Source organism: Balaenoptera borealis (genome assembly GCF_965194805.1).
Source record: "Balaenoptera borealis genome assembly, chromosome: 8".
Classification (NCBI taxonomy): domain Eukaryota; kingdom Metazoa; phylum Chordata; class Mammalia; order Artiodactyla; family Balaenopteridae; genus Balaenoptera; species Balaenoptera borealis.
The window spans coordinates 88,316,507-88,336,445 of NC_138865.1; the positions used below are offsets into that span (position 1 = coordinate 88,316,507).

A 19,939-nucleotide genomic window follows, 5' to 3' on the forward strand; every position below is an offset into this window, starting at 1 on the left:
TCATGTGCTTATCTGCTATCACTGTACCTTCTTTGGTAAAGCGTTTGTTCAAATTATTTGCCTATTTTAAAACATTGGGGATTTTTTGTTTTCTTCTTATTGAGTTTTGAGAGTGCTTTATATACTCTGTATATAAGTCCTTTATCAGATGTATAAATTGCAAATACTTTTCCCCAGTCTGTTGCTTGTATTTTTATTCTACCAACAGTTTCTTTTGAAGCGCTGACATTTTCAATTTTGATGAAATCTAATTTTTTCATATTTTCTTTTATGGATCATGCGTATGATGTCATATAAGAAATCTTTGCCTAAGCTAAGTCACTTAGATTTTCTTCTTTGTGTTTTCTAGAAGTTTTATAGTCTCACAGTGTTTGCATTTAGGTATATGGTACATTTTGAGTTAATTTTTTTGAATATAGTGTGAGGTGTGGATTGAATTCCTCTTTTTTTTTTTTTTTTTGCCTTTGGCTATCCATTTGTTCAAGCACTGTTGTTGTTACAAAAACCTGTCCTTTGCCCACTACATCGCCTTTGCACCTTTGTTGAAAATCAGTCGGCTACACATGTGTATGGGTCTATTTCTGGACTGTCCATTGTGTTCCATTGATCTGCAATATGTGAAGGTTCCAATTTCTCCACATCCTAGCCAACGCTTGTTATTTTCATTTTTTTAAAAAAAAATTATAGCCATCTTAGTAGGTGTGAAGTAGTATCTGATTGTTGTCTTGATTTGCGTTTCCGTGAAGACTAATTGATGTTGAGCATCTGGCTGGACCAGAATATTGTTTCTTGTTTCATGGCTCCAGGGTTCCTCTTCTGTTTTTACAAAATGATTATATATATGTACCCTCATTACAACTTCATATTTTCTGAGTTGGCTTCTTCCTTCCACTTTTGTCTGGACCCACTACTACCCAGTTCCTAATGTTCTTACCTTCTCATTTAGGATTCTCACTGCCAGCAATTTCTCTTTCACGTGGGGCTTGTGCTGGGAGGGGACTTGGATATTCAGTATAATGAGCTCATGGACCCTGATGGCTCCAGCATCCTCAGACCTACTAACACCTTACTAAGGTCTGCTGATTCTCACCTATGAATCAAGGCCATCAGCACTGTGCCCAGTTTCAGCTGTTATTTCAGCTTCAATTTCCTGTGAATATCTGCTGGCAATTTTGGGTTCTTCTATTCTTGGGATTTCAAAGATCCTATTGTCTTCCCTCTGCTTCCTCTTAATCAGATGTTGATATCAAATGGGTCCTGTCACTTAGATTTGTTGTAGATGTTTGTTTTTGGTTTTGCTGTCTTCACTGCTCTGTCTGCTTTCATGGTTGGGGGAATTCATATAAATTTAAAAATTATGCTGTTGCAGCTTCTAACCTCACAGCAATTATTCCTTTTATATGGTCCTTACCTGCCAGTCCTCCACTATTCACATTTACACAAGTACTGACCACCTCAACCAACCATCTCCCATCCTTTGAGTGAGAAATGTCCTTCCTTCCCTCCTTCTCTCCATCCTACAAACTCCCACTTATATTTCATGGCCTTGCTAAATGTCACCACCTCCAGGATGCCTTCTCTGATGCCCAGACCCCAGGTGAGGTCCATGACTTCCTCTTTTTGTCCTCACAGCAGGTTGAATATGCCTCTATTAGCGTACATATCACATCGTTTACTTTCCTCCCGGTCTTCCCTATTGGACTGTAAGCATCTCAAAGCAAGAACTTTGCTCATTCCCCCTATGTCCTTGGTGCCTGACCCACGACCCAGCTCAAAGTAGACACTCAGGAAAGGTCACCTTGCCCAATTACATTTTACTGGATCCTGTTAGACCATCTCAGAGCTAGTCAGTGGCAGCATTAATATTATTATTGCCTTATGGATGAAGTGCACAATAATTTACAAGAGGTTTTAGAACACAGTACATCACTGCTGTCTGTGTTGCTATGGTACACTTTATGGTGCTTTACTCTCAGTGATTTTTGTTTGTTCATTTATGTGGTATGTTTCTGCCCATCATACCGTGAGCTAATCAAGGGCAGGGACCAAGTCTTCTTCATCTCAATAGTTAGCCCAGTGCCTGACATGGAAGAAGTACCAGGAAGGGCCTGTTGCTTGAATGCGTGAAAGATATATCTGCATTCCTCCTTGTACTAATCTGGGGCTTGTCCACTCATCTCCTTAAGTCCTGAGGTCTGTGACTGCAAGTCACATGAAACCCCATAGCTGCCCTGGGTCTCCCCTGAGCCCGTGAGAAGAGGAACTCACATCATCTCTGGCCCTGTCTCTCCCAGCCTTTGTGCTTCTGATCGGAGGCATCGAAGTCGGCCTGTCCCACTTCCCCTTCTTTGCTTGCCTCTCGTCGGAGTTCCGGCTGGTCAGCTCCATCCTGGGCTTCAGCTACTCTCTGATCTGGTAAGATGGACTCTGCCTGCCTGGCCTCCTGCAGTTCCTTTGGCCATGGCTGGACTCTGGACAAGGGGCTGGAGGTGACCTGAGAGCTCTCTTTGGAGGGCACCTTGCCCAGAACCGAGGCCCAGGGCGGGTGGGCGGAGTGACTGGTCCAAGGCCCACCGCAGCCCCTCCTTGGAAACTGCACTTGAGGCTTCAGAAGGTCGGGCCTGCATTCTGTCTGCTCCACAGGAGGCCGCTCATGATTAGAATATTCCCGGAAGTCAGGGTTGTAGAAAAATTCGTTTCTGTCAACTGCCATCAGTCCCATGGTTAGAAGCAGGAGTCCCATTTGGGTGCTGCTTCTCCTTGCTGTCGCTGCTTCCCTGGGAGCCCAGGAGAAAGTGCAGGTGCCCCAGCTGGGCGTTCAGTGCTGTCACAGTCTGGCCTCTCCCCATCTCTCCATGCCTGACAGTCTCTAGCACACACCTCCAGTCATGCAAGACTCCTATATTCCTTTCTCCGTCCACTTATTCATTCAGCAGACATCCCACTGTGAGCCAGGGAAAACACTGGAGGACAGGACAGACCCTCATGGAACATGTGTTCTGGCCTCTTTGTCTACATATTGCTCTTCCCTGTGTGGATCATCTTCCCCCACTTGGCCCAGTGACAGATACATGCTTATCCTTCGTGGATCATAGCCCTCAGATGTGGGACCTTTCTGACCCTCCTCTTGAGCTCTGTGCCCTCAGCGCTGACACTGGACTGGCCCAGAGCTGGCCCTGGGGAATGTTTTCTGGCTGAATAATCCCATGAACACTTCTACTCACCAGCCCTGAAACTCATTTCATTGCCTGCATCCCCCTTACTGGGCCGGCTTCCCCACTACAGCATTTTCTGTGGGGCAGGGGTCCCAGGCCCATTGTGTGAACCAGCGCAGAGGGCTCACAAGCAAATGATACCCCAATGGCTACAATTCCAGAGTTTGTAAGTGGCTTGCTTTTTAAAAATTAGAAGAGAGAGTATTCAGCGTTAGACGTGGAATAATATCATCTTAACAGCCGCTGCCAGACTTTTTGAGCAGGAGAGGAAAGGGTGGTCAGAACCACTTAGCAGCTTGGGCACCTTGGGAGTATGACCAGGAATGTGTGTCCAGCCGGGAGAAAACGTTGAGGCTTATTCCTCAGGGCAGTGTTTACAGACAGGGCATGTCCCGTCAGAAAGAGCCTTGGTCCCAGAGTCAGGACACCTGGGTCTTCGTCCTGGCTCTGGGTGTGACTCTGGAGAAATCCCTTCCCCTCTCTGGGCTTCAGTCTCCCCACCTGAGTGATGAGGGGAGAAAGTAGGAGACCTCTCAGAGTCTTCCTGCTCTGCCGTTGTGGATCCCAGGATTATGTCCTCAGTGAGGATGTGTTAAATGAATTCAGTGTGCATGTACCTAGGCACAAGCTGTATGCCTGATCTGGGTGGGATGTACTGGGAACCAGTCCTCCCAAGAAGGATTCAGAGGGGAGGTAACTCCAGGCAGGTGGTATCTGAGCTGTTTTCACAGGGGCTGTGCTGGGAAGGACCCCAGGACCCCAACCCTGGTTTCTGTCCTGCAGGTTTGCTGTCACCATCCTTCACATCACACAGTGTCCCCATGGGCAGGTGAGTCCCCGCTGAACTGTGTTTAGAGTATTCAGTCCTATCACCATGGCCAACTCGCTGTGTGACCTGGGACAAGCCTTTGCCACTCTGGGCCTCAGCTTCCTCGTGTGGGCGAAAGGGGAGTTGGAGCCATTCATGATGCTTCCATTTGTAGAGCATCTTGTGTTCATCAGGTGTCATTCACAGGAGATGTTCTCTCAGTTGATGCTCATAGCGGCCCCTCAAGGGAGGGGAGCTCTTAGCAAACCTGTTTACAGGTGAGGAAACTGAGGCACAAGTATATTATGTAACTCTTGAGAAGCAGCAGATTTGGGAGTTGAGACGAGGTCTGGCTGACTCTCAAGCTCATTTCTTTCCATTCCTTCATGTAGCCTCAGTTTCTCTGTCTATAAAATGGGAGACTCAAACTAGATGAATCCCTTATCACTTTGCCATGCATCGTCTTTCTCAGAATTAGAGGAAGCTGGTTCATCTGTTTAGCCCTGTACCCCAGGAAAAGGAGCAAGATGAAAGAGGGGTGTCACACTGCACCTAGAAGGGTTACCAGGTGTGTGAGGGGAGTACGAAGAAGCCACCTGGGCCAGGAGCCCACGGGAGCCTTGCCAAAGCCTTTCCTGGGCTTCAGTAACTATGGAGGATTAAAGGGTGTGATAAAGAGAGTCCGGGGGGAGCTGGACTAGAAAATGAGGCTGGTAGTCTGGGCCTTCCCTCTGCATCGCTGCGCTGGGATTGAGGGCATTCTGGCAAAACTCTGTCCCAAAAGAAGCCCTCCTTCCCACTGCTCACAGTACCTGAGGTTCAGGATCACAGGTATTTTCTTTGGAGTATTGGAGAGCTTTCAGTCTTCCAGAGGTTCTTTGGAAATTTGAAATATTCATGGTTAATTGGCAGGGTCTCACTTCTATGCTCAGAATCACTAACACCAAGAACTGCTACGTGCCAGGCGTTGTTCTGGGCCCAGTTCCAATCACTAACCGGAGAATCCTCAGGACACTTTGCAGACAGTGTGTTAGTGCCATTCCCAGTTCACTGGTAGGAAAGCAAGGTTCAGGGGCTAACATGACTTACTAATTAAAGATCATGGGACTGAAATCCAGACTAAGGAATTAATGAAGATTTGTTCTCATGTTTTCAAATGTATTTATGAAAACTTTATTTATAAAAATGAGACATTAGAAAGGGTCTCAAATGTCAAATATTAGGGGAAAGTTTAGATAAAGTTTGGTTCATCTAAATAATGCACTATTATGCAGCATTAAAAATAATGTTCACAAATAATTTGTAACCATGTGGAGAAGTGATTATGCTATATACAGACCTATATATTTGGTACTATCTCTACTTATAATAGATATAGCTATATGCGTATAGATAAAGGTGAAAGACACTGAAATACTGACGGTGGTTATGTCTCACATATAAGCATATGTTGGAGAGGAGGATGAAGACACGGGCCCGCACGTCTCAGAATGTGTCCGTCCCCCACCCTAACATCACTACATCAAAACTGATTTCTTCTTAGGGAGAAATACTCTGGAAACATAAAAAAAATGAAACTAACCAGTAAATTGTGAAAGATACATAACAATATGATTTGTTTTAAAACAGTGAAAAAAATTTTTTATCAAAATGAAGCTAAAAATAGAAAAACTATGAGCACCATCTTGAGAGACCTGTTACTCTTGGGAGCCTGTGTTGCTCCCAAAATGATGACACTTATGGGCTCTCCCTCCCTCCTTCCTCCTTCCCCCCCCCCCCTCCCTCCCTCCTTCCTCCTTCCTCCTTCCCCCGCCTCCTTCCTTCCTTCTTTCCTTTTCTTCTTCTCCTTCTCCCTCTCCCCCACCCCTCCCCTTCCTCTTCTCTCTCTCCCCCCTTCTCTCTCTCTTTCACCCTCCTCTCTCTTGTGAGTATTTTCCAAAAGTAATATTTAATACCTAATGAGAAAAAAGCCATGAAAGCCCTTTGTATAAAATTAAATGGGGGTGCTAAGACTCAAGTCCAGGGCTGCTGGACTCCAAGTCCACTGCTTGTTCTGATGATGTGGGACTGGGGGAGCAGGGATTGGCTGCTGACCTCCAAGCTCTGAGAGAGTGGGCCCTGGTGGGAGCAGGCTGGGGCAGGCAGGTTCCTGTGCACAGCCTCACCAGTGGCCTAGCCCTTCCCCACCTAGAGCCCATGCCCCATGGTCTGCTTCTGTTGCAGTTTGTGGGGAAGTATGAGACTGTCATGTTCTACTGGCCCTCACTGCTCTGCCTGGCCTTCCTTCTGGGCCGCTTCCTGTACATGTTTGTCAAGTCTCTGAGGGTCCACCTGGGCTGGGAGCTCCAGATGGTGAGTACTAAGTAAAAACACCGTGTGTGTCCTGACAGGTCAAGTTTTCCCAACAGCCTTGTGAGGTAGGTACTATTATTACTTCTCCCATTCTGTATTAGGAAACTTGGACCCAGAGATGTCAGTTGCATTGCTCAAGGTCACATAGCTAGTCTATAGCAGAGCCAGAACTGGAACCCAGAGAATTTGGTTGTTGAGGCTCTCTCTTACCCATTGTGCTTCTTTTTCTAGTTCCTCAAAGTAAAGAGTTAGGTTGTTTGCATGAGATCTTTCTTTTTTTCTTAATATAGGCATTTACTGCTATACACTGCCCTCTTAGAACTGCTTTTGATGCATCCCATAAGTTTCTGTATGTTGTATTTCTATTTTCATTTGCTTCAAGATATGTTTGATTTCCCTTTTGATTTTTTCTTTGACCCATTGGTTGTTCAGGAGTGTATTGTTTGTGAATTTTCCAATTTTCTCCCTGTTATCAACGTCTAACTTTTTGTAGTCAGAAATTATGTCTGATATGATTTCAGTCTCTTATGTTTAAGACTTTTTTTGTGGCCAAACATATGCTTCATCCTGGAAAATGGTCTTGAGAAGAATATGTATTCTGCTGCTGTTATATGGAATGTTCTATAAATGTCTGTTTGGTCCATTTGGTCTATAGTGTTGTTCTAGTCAGCTGTTTCCTTATTGATTTTCTGACTGGATTATCTATCCATTGTTGAAAGTGTGGTGTTCAAGTCCTCTACTATTATGTTGCTGTTTATTTCTTCCTTCAGTTCTGTTAATATTTATTTTATATATTTAGGTGCTCTGATATTAGGTATGTATATATGTTTACAATTTTTATATCATTTTGATGAACTGACCTCTTTATCATTATATAATGACCTTCTTTGTCTCTTGTGATAGTTTTTGACTTAAAGTCCACTTTGTTTCATAAGTATCACCCCCTGCCCCTGCTCTAGTTTGGTTACCATTTTTATGAAATATCTTTTTCCATCCTTTTGCTTTCAGCCCATGTGTGTCCTTAAGGCTAAAATGAGTCTCTTGCAGATAATCTATATGTGGAATTTTTTTTTTTAATTCACTTAGCCACTCAGTGTCTTTTGATTGGAGAGTTTAATCTATTTACATTTAAAGTGATTATTGATAGATAATGACTTAAAATTGCCATTTTGTTAATTGTTTTCTGTTTGGTAATTCCTTCTTCCTTTCTTCCTTTGTGATGTGATGATTTTTTTGTAGAGGTACGCTTTGATTCCTTTATCTTTTGTGTGTAGAATACAGGTGCTTTTCTTTGTGTTTACCATGAGGCTTAAATAAAACATTTTATGGTTATAATAGTCTATTTTAAGTTGATAACAGTTAAACTTCAATTGCATAGAAGAACTCTATACTTTTACTTCTCCTCCCCAACATTTTATGTGATTTATGTCACAGTTTACTACTTTTTATATTGTTCAACCATTAACAAATTATTGTAGCTATAGTTATTTTTAATACTTTTGTCTTTTAACTTTTATACTGGAATTAAAAGTGATTTATGCAGCACCATTACAGTATTAGAGTATTCTGAATTTGACTACATATTTACCATTATTAGTGATTTTTATACTTCCATATGTTTTTGTGTTGCTAATTAGCATCATTTTATTTCAACTTGAAGAACTCACTTTAACATTTTTTGTAGGCAGGTCTAGTGGTAATAAATTCCCTCAGTTTTTGTTTGCCTGGAAAAGGACAGTTTTGGCAAGAGTCGTATTCTTGATTGGCAGGTTTTTTCTTTCTGCATTTTGAATACCTCATCCCACTTTCTCCTGTCCTGCAAGGATTCTGCCGAGAAATCCCGTGATATCTTTAAACGGGTTCCCTTGTACCTTGTTCAAAATCCTCTCTTTGTCATTGACTTTTGACATTTTAATTATAATGTGTCTTGGTGAAGACCTCTATATATTCCATCTATTTGGGGCTTTGTGGATCTGGATGTTCATTTTCCTCCCCAGATTAGGGAAACTTTCTGCCATTATTTCTTTTTTTTTTCTTTTTTTCCCCCCAAAAATTATTTATTTATTTATTTTTTGGCTGCACCAGATCTTAGTTGCGGCATGTGAGATCTTTGTTGCAGCCTGTGGGGTCCTTAGTTGTGGCGTGCAGGATCTTTTAGTTGCAGCATACAGAATCTTTAGTTGTGGCATGTGAAATCTTAGTTGCGGCATGTGGGATCTGTTCCCTGATCAGGGATGGAACCCAGGCCCCTTGCATTGGGAGCGCGGAGTCTTAGCCACTGGACCACCAGGGAAGTCCCCATTATTTCTTTTTTTAAAAAAAATATTTACTTATTTTCCTTATTTATTTGTTTTGGCTGCATCAGGTCTTAGTTGCAGCACACGGGATCTTTGTTGAGGCATGCAGGATCTTTTCAATATGGCGTGTGGTCTGCTCGGGTTTCTCTCTAGTTGCGGCGTGCAGGCATCTCTCTAGTTGTGACGTGCAGGTTTTCTCTCTCTAGTTGTGGTGTGCAGGATCCAGGACACATGGGCTCAGTAGTTGTGGCGCATGGGCTCCAGAGCATGTGGGCTCTGTAGTTTGCAGCATGTGGGCTCTCTCATTGAGGCGTGCAAGCTCAATAGTTGTGGCATGCGGGCTTAGTTGCACCGCGGCATGTGGAATCTTAGTTCCCTGACCAGGGGTCAAACCTGCATTCCCTGCATTGGAAGGTGGATTCTTTACCACTGGACTACCAGGGAAGTCCCCGCATTATTTCTTTATATAGCTTTCTGCCCTTTTCTCTTTCTCTGTTCCTTCTAGGACTCCAGAAGGAGTCCCCCACCCCATTGACCCCCTGCCCCATTTCCCTGCTCTTAGCTTTCCCCAGACTATTCCACCATGCTGATCCCCTCAGTGTTCTGGGTGGTGTGAGACAGGAATGGATCTGTTGGGCAGTGTCCCCCAAGACTGGGGAAGCTGGGCTCTCACTTCACTTTTATTTTCCCCTCATGGGAGAAATTACAAGCTAAGAGGGCCTTCTCTCTATGCCCTGAGCTATACTACTTTGGAGGAGGAGTGATGTTGGTAAAGTGAAACTGTTCTTCTTGTTCTCTTTAATGCATCTATTCTTGGAGTTTTTGCTTAACTAGAGTGCTGTAACCTCCAAGGTAGATACTTGGGCCCCCACAAAGGTACTCTCACCTGTGGGTGGTTGTCAAAATTGGTGTATCTGAGGGTATATGGGAACTGGAACCTCCTGTTCCTCCAGATTGCTGATGTCACTTACGAGTCAGAATTATAACCAGGTCTTTTTTACTCTATGCAACATCTGCAATATATAAGATTTCATCTCACAGTGTGTAAAATTTACATATTCAGTATATTGGCAAAACAGATGACTATTGTGGAAAGCTCATTACACTTGGAGAAAACATTTCAAAACATACTATTAAAGTTCATTTCAAAATAAGAAATGAGCAAGAGAAATTCCTATTCATAAAAAATAAAAACACTGGGATTTTGGGTGTTTCATTTCTGAAACAGTGTTTTAAACTATGATGAGAAATCACCAAATCTCAAAGGGAAAAATCGACTTCACAAAACAAAGGCTGGTGTAAAGCAGTAAGCAGAAGAGTCAAGGAAGGTCAGACCTCTGGCATTTCATGAAAGAAGTGCTTGGTAAACAGGAGACGGGACCCTACAGTCTCTTCAATAAATGACGGGTGTCTGGGAATGGCAAGTTTTACCGAAAATCCTGGCCTCTATGGAGATAGCCCCTCAAAGAGACCAAAGCCCTAACAAGACTTTGTGAGCTAAAACATCAACCTCTCTCTTTTCTCACAGGAAGAAAAGCCTTTCCTGGAAGTTCACCAGGCAGAGCACGTCAAACAGCTCCTGAGGAAGTGCCCCCTGCAGTAAGCCCAGTTATATTTGTTCACGCCCCTCGGTGTTTGCACCAATATTGATGAGCCCTGACAATGTCAGAGACCTGGAGATGACTGGAAGAGCACTGTTTTAGGACGCTTGTTTGCTAATAACAGAAACTCAACTCAAATGGGATTAAAGAGAAACAGGAAAGTTATGGCCTTACATAATTAAAAAGCCTAGAGGTCATCAGTTTCAGACACAGATGGATCCAGGGGTTTGATAGATATAATCAAAACTAGGTCTCTTTCCCTCATCTCTCAGCTCTGCTTTTACCTATGTTAAACCCTTAGGGAGGCTTCCTCCCCGTGGTGGCCCCCAGAATCTCTAAGCTTATACCCTCCTGTCTTAAGCTCATAGAGAAGAGAATGTTTTCTTTCAAATAATTCAAACAAAATTCCCATGAATGTGTTTCATTGGATCAAGTTGGACCACATGGCATCCCAGAACCAATTACTGTGAGTAGGTGATTGGAGTAAACTGATTGTTAAACCAGGGTCACATGTTCACCATGGGAGCTAGGAAGTGGTTCAGCCTCACTTAACCACCAGGACTGATGGTGGGGAAGAGTAGATTCCCAGAGAAAAACTGAGATGTTGTTACCAATAAAAGAGGACATAGCTCTTGGCCAGGCAAGAACACCTGGTCTTCAGTGATCATTCAAGTCACCCTACCCCTGCCACTGCCACTGTGCACAAGGGGATATTGCCAGAGAAGGGATATGTCTAATACAAGGTCATACAGTGGCAAAACTAGTTCTTTGGTTAGAGTTACATTTGGTTACATATAGGAGAAAATGCAAAATAATCATGGCACAAATAAGAGAGAGATTTATTTCTTTCTCATGTAAAAGAATTCTGGAGGCAGGCAGTCCATACTAACCCTGGACTGCCCACCATGCAGTTTACCCATTGTCTGTCTTTCTGTTCCAGTAACGTAGTGGCTTCCATCATGAAGACTGTCTGTGGCCCAAGATAGATGCTGGGGCTCCAGCCTGGGCCAGCCACCATGTCTGCCCTTCAGAAGGCAGGCAGGAGAAAAGAATGAAGGCAAAGGGGATCCTCCCAGCTGTGTCAGTTCCACCTGACCAGCCTCCCCAAAGTCCCACACCACATCTCTGGTCACGTCTAATTGACTTGTTTAGTCTTGGTCACTCTTAGCTGTAAGAGAGGTCGGCAACTATAGCCTTTTATTTGGTAGATTGCTGTACTGAATAAAACTGAGTCTTTGTTCTTAAGAATAAGGGGAGAATGAAAACTGTGGAATCTACCAGTGCTCTTTCTCTTCACTATGCTCTAAGGTGAAGAAGAGGAGATGATATTATTTTCAGAAGAATCAGGCATTTGTTTACCAGCCACAACCTGTCTTCTCTTGATGTTTATTCATTCACAGAGAGAGAGAAAAGTCTTGGTTCCAAACCAGGATATATGAGTGGGACCCCTACTTTCAGTTCCCAAGCAGGATGATTGGAACCACTGTGTTGGCTTTCATCTGCCTGTACCTTGTAAGTAGATCTAAGCAAATCCTTTATTATTTTATAAATGGGGTGGGTCTAGGATAGGGGTTGTTCTTTAAAAGCTGGGTCAAAATTGAGTATCTGTAAATCAAAGAAGTACAATTCTTTGACCCCACCATTTTGACTCCAAGGACACTTTTACTCATGTGGTGAATATTACTAATAAATATAATCGAGTTATTTACGGAGAATTCCAGTTGCCAATTCCGCATGTAAAGAGCTTGCAAGATGCCACTCCATCTTAACAACAAATACAAATCTGAACAAATTGAAGAATCAACAACTCTTCTTAGATCCCTAAGAGCAGTGAGGTCATGGAGCAAACCTTTACCCCTAAAACTGAAGAGACACGATCATCACAGAATGGAGCAGAAACCCCATGGCAACCAGTGCCAAGGTAGGAAAATCTGAACTGTAATTGATGCCATCAATCAATTGGATATTTTGGAAATCCAAAGACTACTTCATCAATAACAGCAGAATACACATTCTTCTCAAGAGTAAATGGAAAATTCAACAAGATAGACTATATCCTGGACCATAAAACACGTCTTAATAAATTTAAAAGAATAGAAATCATACAATGTCTGCTCTCAGATCAAAGTGGAATTAAACTAAAAATCAATAACAGAAAGATAACGGAAAATCTGCAAGTAGTAGGTATTAAAGCAACACACTTCTAAGTAACATATGGCCAAAGAAAAAAATCAAGGGAAATTAAAAATATTTTGAACAGATGAAAATGAAAACACAACTTATCAAAATTTGTGGGAGGCAGCAAAAGCAGTGCTTAGAGGGAAATTTATAGCATTGAATGTACATATTAGACGTGAAGAAAGATCTTAAATCAATCGTCTAAGCTTTCACCTTAGGAAACGAACAAACAAAAAAGAGCAAATTAAAATGCAAAGTAAGCAGAAGAATAGATGTAATAAAAATTAGAGCAGAAACCTATGAAATTGAAAACAGGAAGTCAATAAAGTACAGAATCGAAGCATTTCACGTGGTCATTGTTATCTGAGGTAAAATGAGTCAAAAGCAGGGTCAAATGGCAGGATAAAAATGGCCAAATTGTCTTCTGCTCATTTTAAATGTACTAGGATGATACCTATATAAATTAATCCTGTGATTAAGTTTTAAGTGAATGTATTAGGTTATGATGAAGTACCACATAAACCCACAAATTTCAGTGACAACACTGAATATATTTTTGCCCACCTAACAGTGTTGAGTGAGTGTTCAGGTTTGGGAGGTAACAGTCTTCCACGTGTTTGTTCCATAACTAGTTTCTCCATCGTGTGCCTTCATCACCCCTGAGCACCCTCACCACCTGCATCCAGTCAGCAGAAGGAGAAAGCAGGTGGCGAAATGCATGTGAGAGGTTTTGAAAGGCCATGTGGACCCAGCACACATTCCTTCCACTCTTTTTCCATTGACAAGAACCTTGTTATGTGCCCACATCTAACTCAAGGGAGGCTGGCAAATGTAGTCCAGCCTGCACCCAAAAAAGGGGAGAAGAGATTTTAATGGACCACTAGCTAGAGTTCTCTGCAGCAGTGGATAAATCACTCGGTGTTATTGTGTTTATTAAGTCATTATTGGTTGTCTACTGTATGCCAAACACTATACTAAGACCTGGAAGAGAGAAGAGAGCTGATTCAGCAGAGTCTTGGCCTGGGAGTAGCCCATGGTCTAAGACAAGAAGATAAGATATGGTATGAAGTACTGCCGTCTAACTAGAGAAAAAGAAAAGGTAAAAGTGCTTTGGAAATTTAGTGAATTACTCTGGATTGAGGACCTGCCTGAAAATAGTAGCATTTGAGCTCCAAATTCAGTTCGGTTGATGAAGTAAAATGGCGTCAGGGACTCTAGAAACAATGGCATGATGATGGGGGCATGAGGGCAGGATGACAGGATGATAGGAGGGAGCAAGCATACATACAGGAAACAGCACCTCCTCCAATTTGGTCATTGCCAAGATACAAGAAGGGGAACGGTGGGAAGTGTCTGGAATTGTCCCCAGGGTCACCCCTCATTCAAAGTTCACTCTGTTTTAATTATTTCACTCTGATTTAATTAATGTTTGAAGAGTTCTTTGAGCCCTTGTGGTGCCTACTCTTGTATGCTGTTGTGTGAAGAACAGAGTTTGGGATGACTCTTTTCTCCAAAGAAGTCACAATCCCATTCATCTCAGTAGAGCAAGTGTCCAGAGTCTATTGCAGATGAGTTTTAATTTTTCTTTATTTATTTATTTTATTTATTTATGGCTGTGTTGGGTCTTCGTTTCTGTACGAGAGCTTTCTCCAGTTGCGGCAAGCAGGGGCCACTCTTCATCGCGGTGCGCGGGCCTCTCACTATTGCGGCCTCTCTTGTTGTGGAGCACAGGCTCCAGACGCGCAGGCTCAGCAACTGTGGCTCACAGGCCTAGTCGCTCCGCAGCATGTGGGATCTTCCCAGACCAGGGCTCGAACCCGTGTCCCCTGCATTGGCAGGCAGATTCTCAACCACTGCGCCACCAGGAAAGCCCTATTGCAGATAAGTTTTGAGCTTCCAAGAGTTTTGACCTCAAAACCAAAGAGAGACCCATATGTTATTCATATACTGAGCTGGACTCAGGTGAGACCTTGAAACATTTGCTCTGTGTCCCCAGTTCATTGTCATTGAGTTCTGCATGTTCGTGTATGTGAGAGATGAGCTGGATGTATTTGAAGGCGAACTGGAGAGCTACGTCGCCTCCATGAACCAGACGGGGACGCTGACCCCAGTCCTCCTGCAGGTGAAAGAGCTGATTAATGTCACCAAAGGTAAAACCATCCTCCACCTTTGTTCCTGCTGCCTGTGTAGGAAACAGAGAGGGACTTGTGACTTGTGGCAGGTGCACACCTATAGTGATTATTGCTGCTGGTCTTGATATTACCTGTGTTACAATTGCTCTATGCCTCCCTGCGTTGACTCGAAGGAAAAAGGGGTCAGGACACAGGCCATTTTGTTAGAACCTATTTGGGGCTGAATTGAACATGCCCTGATAATTTTCTAATCTCACGTAGCCTATTTTGTTTGATGCCAGTGGAAACAAATAAAATCATCATATTTTTTTCACTTTGGAAAAGATAAAGCAGTGGGCCGTGACTTTATTATTATATGAAAAGTTTACTTATATCATTCAAATTTAATTTCTGCTTCGTTCAGGTTGCTATAACAAATTACCATAGACTGTGTGGTATAAAAACAAACATTTATTTCTCACAGTTCTGGAGACTGGGAAGTTGAAGATGCTAGCAGACCTGGTGTCTGGGGAGGGTCTGTTTCCTGACTTGCAGATGGCCACCCTCTCTTTGTGTCCTCACATACTGGATGGAGAACAGGGAGAGGAAGCAAACTCTCATGTATCTTCTTATAGGGCACTAATTCCATCATGAGGGCTCCACCCTCATGATCTAATCACCTCCCAAAGGCTCCATTTCCAAATACCATCACACTGCGGATTAGGGTTTCAACACATGAATTTTGTGGGGGGTGGGAGACACACACATTCTGTCCATAACAGTCACTTTACCTTAAAATAGTAGCTTTCTTTGAAAATGACATACTCTAATTATATGTCCATTGCCCATGAAGGAAGGAAAGTTCTTCACTATTCCTTGTTGAGAAAGGACCTGGACAAGATGTCAGGATAAACTCTGTCATTGGACAAGTCAGGTCCCTTCTCTTGGCCTCAGTTTCCTCATCTTTAAAATGGGACTGGGATGAGGGTACCACATGGTTTCCAAAAGCCTTTGTAGCTCTGACATTTAATGGCTGTAAATTACCATATGTTCCTTAAGCCATGAAACAGGTGATGCAAATAATATTTTCACTTAAGACTCACAAGCTAGTAGGATATCAAAACCAGAGGGGAATAGATCTACTGTGAATTATTTGAGGAAAATTCTCTTACACATACATGACATAGAAGGTTACACTAAGGTGGTTACTGCTTCTTCCATATTACCATACTTTTTTTGTTGCCCTTGAACACTTTTATTCATCTTTAATGTTCTGCCTGATGAGTCCCTTCCTATACACTCAGCGAGCATATTCTAATGTTTGATTTAATAATACTTGTTTTAAGTCATACTTCTGAAAATTCACATTTCTACCCCTGTTTTGGGCAACTTTTTAATGCTAACCTCAGTTACTTGGTCTGGGTGAATTGTAGTGAGTATATCACCATATTCACTCATGTTTTATCTCCTCTTTGATATATTTCTCATGTTTAGACACTTTAAGAATCAGTATATAACATTTTCACTCTGTCTCAATCTCTTCCAGCTTTAAACAGCTACCCTCTTTCCAAGAGAGACTCTTAGGCTGAACATGCTTCACCTTTGGGATGATAAAGGCATTAAATTAAAGGTGTGCGGTCATGTTCTTGCTGCTGGCTGGAAAAAGTCTGCACTCACTCTTCTTGTGGCCAGACTCCTTCCATCCTGTCCTTCCAAGGATGTGTCCCCTGCATCCCCTGGGGTGAGATTTATGGTGATTTACCCGCATCCTTTGTGTTGATGGAGGTTTGGGATAGAGCAGTTGCCTAGTCCTGGTGATGCTGATAAAGACACATCTGAAACTTGAAAGGAATGGAAATCAGCTTTCTTTTTCCTTCTTTTTAAAAACAGCTTTATGAAGATATAACTCATGTACCATACAATTCACTCATTTAAAGTGTACAATTCAATGGTTTTTAGTATTTTGAAATTTATGCACCCATCACCACAGTCAAATTTAGAACATTTTCATCACCCTAAAAGAAATCATGACCACTTTCAGTCACTCCCCATTTCTCAACTCTCCTAAGCCACTATTTTCTGGCTCTATAGATTTGCCTATTCTGGACATCTTATATAAATAGAATCATACAGTATGTGGTCTTTTTTGATTGGCTTCTTTCACATAGCAAGATATTTATAAGGTTCATCTATATCATAGCATGTGTCTCAGCTTCATTCTTTTTTATTGCTGAATTTTATTCTGTTGTATGAATATACAATATTGTATTTATATATTTGTCTGTTGATGCAAATTTGGGTTGTTTCAACTTTTGGTTATTATGAATAATACTGCTGTGAACATTCATCTACAAGTTTTTCATATATTTTTATATATCTTGGGTATATACTTAGGAGTGGAATTCTGGATCATGTGGTAATTATGTTTAAGCTTTTGGGGGAATTGCCAGACCGTTTTCAAAAGCAGCTTCATCACTATGTATTCCCATCACCAATGTATGAGGGGTCCAGCTTCTGTATCTTCAGCAACATTTGTTCATATCTGTATTTTTTATTATAGCCATCTAGTAAGTATGAAGTGGTATCGCATTGTATTTTTTTTAAATTGAAGTATAATTGATTTATAATGTTTCCGGTATACAGCAAAGTGATTCAGATATATATATATATACACGTATATATTATTTTTCAGATTCTTTTCTATTATAGGTTATTACAAGATATTGACTATGGTTCCCTGTGCTATACTGTAGGCCCTTGTTTTTTTTAATCTATTTTATATATAGTAGTGTGTATCTGTTAATCCCAAATTCATAATATCCCTCTTCCTCCCCCCACCCCCGCCTTTGGTAACCATAAGTTTGTTTTCTATGTCTATGATTCTGTTCCTGTTTTGTAAATAAGTTCATTTGTATCATTTTTTTAGATTCCACATATAAGTGATATCATATTATATTTGTTTTTCTCTGACTTACTTCACTTAGTATGATAATCTCTAGGTCCATCCATGTTGCTGCAAATGGCATTATTTCATTATTTTTTATGGCTAAGTAATACTCCGTTGTATGTATATACCACATCTTCTTTATCCATTCATCTGTCATTGGACACTTAGGTTGCTTCCGTGTCTTGGCTATTGTAAATAGTGCTGCTATGAACATCGGGGGTGCGTTGCGGTTTTGATTTTCATTTCCCTGATGGCTAATGATGTTAAGCATCTTTTCATGTACTTATTGACCATTTGTACATCTGCTTTGAGTAATGGCTACTGAGATTCTTTGCCCATTTTAAAATTGGGTTATTTGTCTATTATTGAGCTGTAAGAGTTCTTTGTATATTCTATATACACATCCCTTACAAGAGATATAATTTACAAATAATTTCTTCCATTCTGTGGGTTGCTTTTTCACTTTTTTGATGGTGTCCTTTGAAACACAAATGCTTTTAATTCTAATGCGGTCTGATATATCTTTTTTTCTTTTATCACTTGTGCATGTCTAAGAAACCATTGTCTAACCCAAGGTCACAAAGATTTACTCTCATATTTTCTTCTGAGACTTTTATCATTTTAGCTGTTACATTGAGTGTATGATCCATTTTGATTTAATTTTTGTATATGGTATGAGGTAAGGTTCTAACTTCATTGTTTTACATGTGAATATCAGTTTCCCCTGCACTGTTTGTTAATAGGCATATTCCTTCCCCATTGAATTGTCTTGTCATCCTTGTTGACATTGACAATGGGGGTTTAATTCTGGATTCTCAATTTATTCCATTGGTCTATTTGTCTATCTTTATGGCAATATCACACTGCCTTATTACTGTAGCTCAAGAAATGTGAGTCCTGCAATTTTGTTCTTCTTTTTCAAGGTTGTATATAGCCTATTCTGGGTCGCTTCATTTTTATATGAATTTTAGGATTAGCTTGTCAATTTATACAAAAATGACATTGGAATTTTGACAGGGATTGGTTTGAATCTGTAGATCAGTTTAGGGAGTATTGCCATGTTCACAAAGAACAACCAATACATAAAAGTGATATGTTTTTCCATTAATTTAGGTCTTCTTTAATTTCTTTCAACAAGCTTTTGTAGTTTTAAGTGTACAAGTTGTATACTTCTTTTACTAAATTTATTCTTAAGTATTTTATTCTTTGTGATACTATTGCAAATGCAGTTGTTTCTTACTTCATTTTCATATTATTTGTTGGTAGTATATAGCAATACAATAGACTTTTATATATTGGTCTTGTGTCTTACAACCTTGCTGAACTCATTTATTAATTCATTTTACTTTGTTTGTTTATTTATTCCTTAGGATTTTCTATATATAGGAACATGTTGTTGGTGAATAGAGATAGTTTTATTTCTTCCCTTGCAGTCTGGATGCATTTTCTTGCCTAACTGCCCTGGCTAGACCCTCCAGTACAATGTTGGAGAGAATTGGCAAGAGCAGACATTGATTTTCTTATTCTTGAACTGATGGGGAAAGCAGTCTGTTTTTCACCAATTAAGTATGATGTTAGCTGTGGGTTTTTTGCAGATGCTTTTTATCCAGTTGAGGAAATTCCCTTCTATTTCTAGTTTATGAAGTGATTTGAATTATAAAGAGGTGTTGGATTCTTTCGAATGCCTTTTCTGTACCTATTGAGAATCGGCTTATACAGAAGCTTTTACTTCCTTCCCTCTGTCTCCATCCCTCTCTCACAAGCACACAGAATCATTTTGAAAGCAAATTAGGTACGAAATATTAAAAACATACTGAAAGATGGATGAATGAATAGTCAAGACCCTGATTCCAGTTACTGTTGCACAAGGTGACTGTTTATTGGGGGTGGATAACCACCCCCCAAAAAGCGGAGATTGGAAGTTCAAGAATTAATGATGTTTTACTAGGCTGGAGGCTACCTACAATGTGTATGCTCCATAATTTTCTTTTTCTATTACTCACTGTAGATTGAAAATATTAATACCAATGGAAAAGATTATAAATACGCAGGAAATAAAGGATATCGAGGGTGTATGGCTAAAATGAAACAGAAAATAAGCAAAACGTTATTTGCACAAGAGGTGTGTTAAAGGAAGTACAGTATATTTTGCCCAAACCTTTCTGTTGTGAGTTTCTGCATTTTAGTTCCCCGACCAGGGATTGAACCCAGACCCTCAGCAGTGAAAGTGTGGAGTCCTAACCACTGGACCACCAGGGAATTCCCTCTGCATTTTAAAAATAGTTTCTGGTTCATCTTCTGAGGTCTCTCGTATCACCTTTTCTGTTTCAGGAGTCTGGGTGGTGACCATCTTGCCTGCCTCCCTCACATGTGTGAGCTACCTGTTTCACATCTTGGCTTGTTACAGGTAAGAGGGTTCTAGGAGTCATT

General features: G+C 41.2%; 1 protein-coding gene across 7 annotated transcripts in view; it reads left to right on the plus strand.

The window, feature by feature from the left end:
- The window catches only part of LOC309634152 (stimulated by retinoic acid gene 6 protein-like), a gene marked incomplete at its 3' end in the record, with an annotated part of 52,993 nt that overhangs the window by 22,963 nt on the left and 10,091 nt on the right, over positions 1-19,939 (plus strand). For 6 of the 7 annotated variants that reach the window (XR_014247876.1, XM_082403928.1, XM_082403925.1 and 3 more), the window contains 7 exons: positions 2,295-2,415; positions 3,999-4,044; positions 6,247-6,375; positions 10,201-10,271; positions 11,674-11,785; positions 14,448-14,601; positions 19,841-19,916. Coding sequence is in view for 6 of the 7 variants with exons in the window: in XM_082403928.1 (XP_082260054.1) it covers positions 2,295-2,415; positions 3,999-4,044; positions 6,247-6,375; positions 10,201-10,271; positions 11,674-11,785; positions 14,448-14,601; positions 19,841-19,916 (709 nt within the window). The remainder of the gene's footprint in view (positions 1-2,294; positions 2,416-3,998; positions 4,045-6,246; positions 6,376-10,200; positions 10,272-11,673; positions 11,786-14,447; positions 14,602-19,840; positions 19,917-19,939) is intronic. The other variant, XM_082403927.1, reaches the window with a different exon arrangement.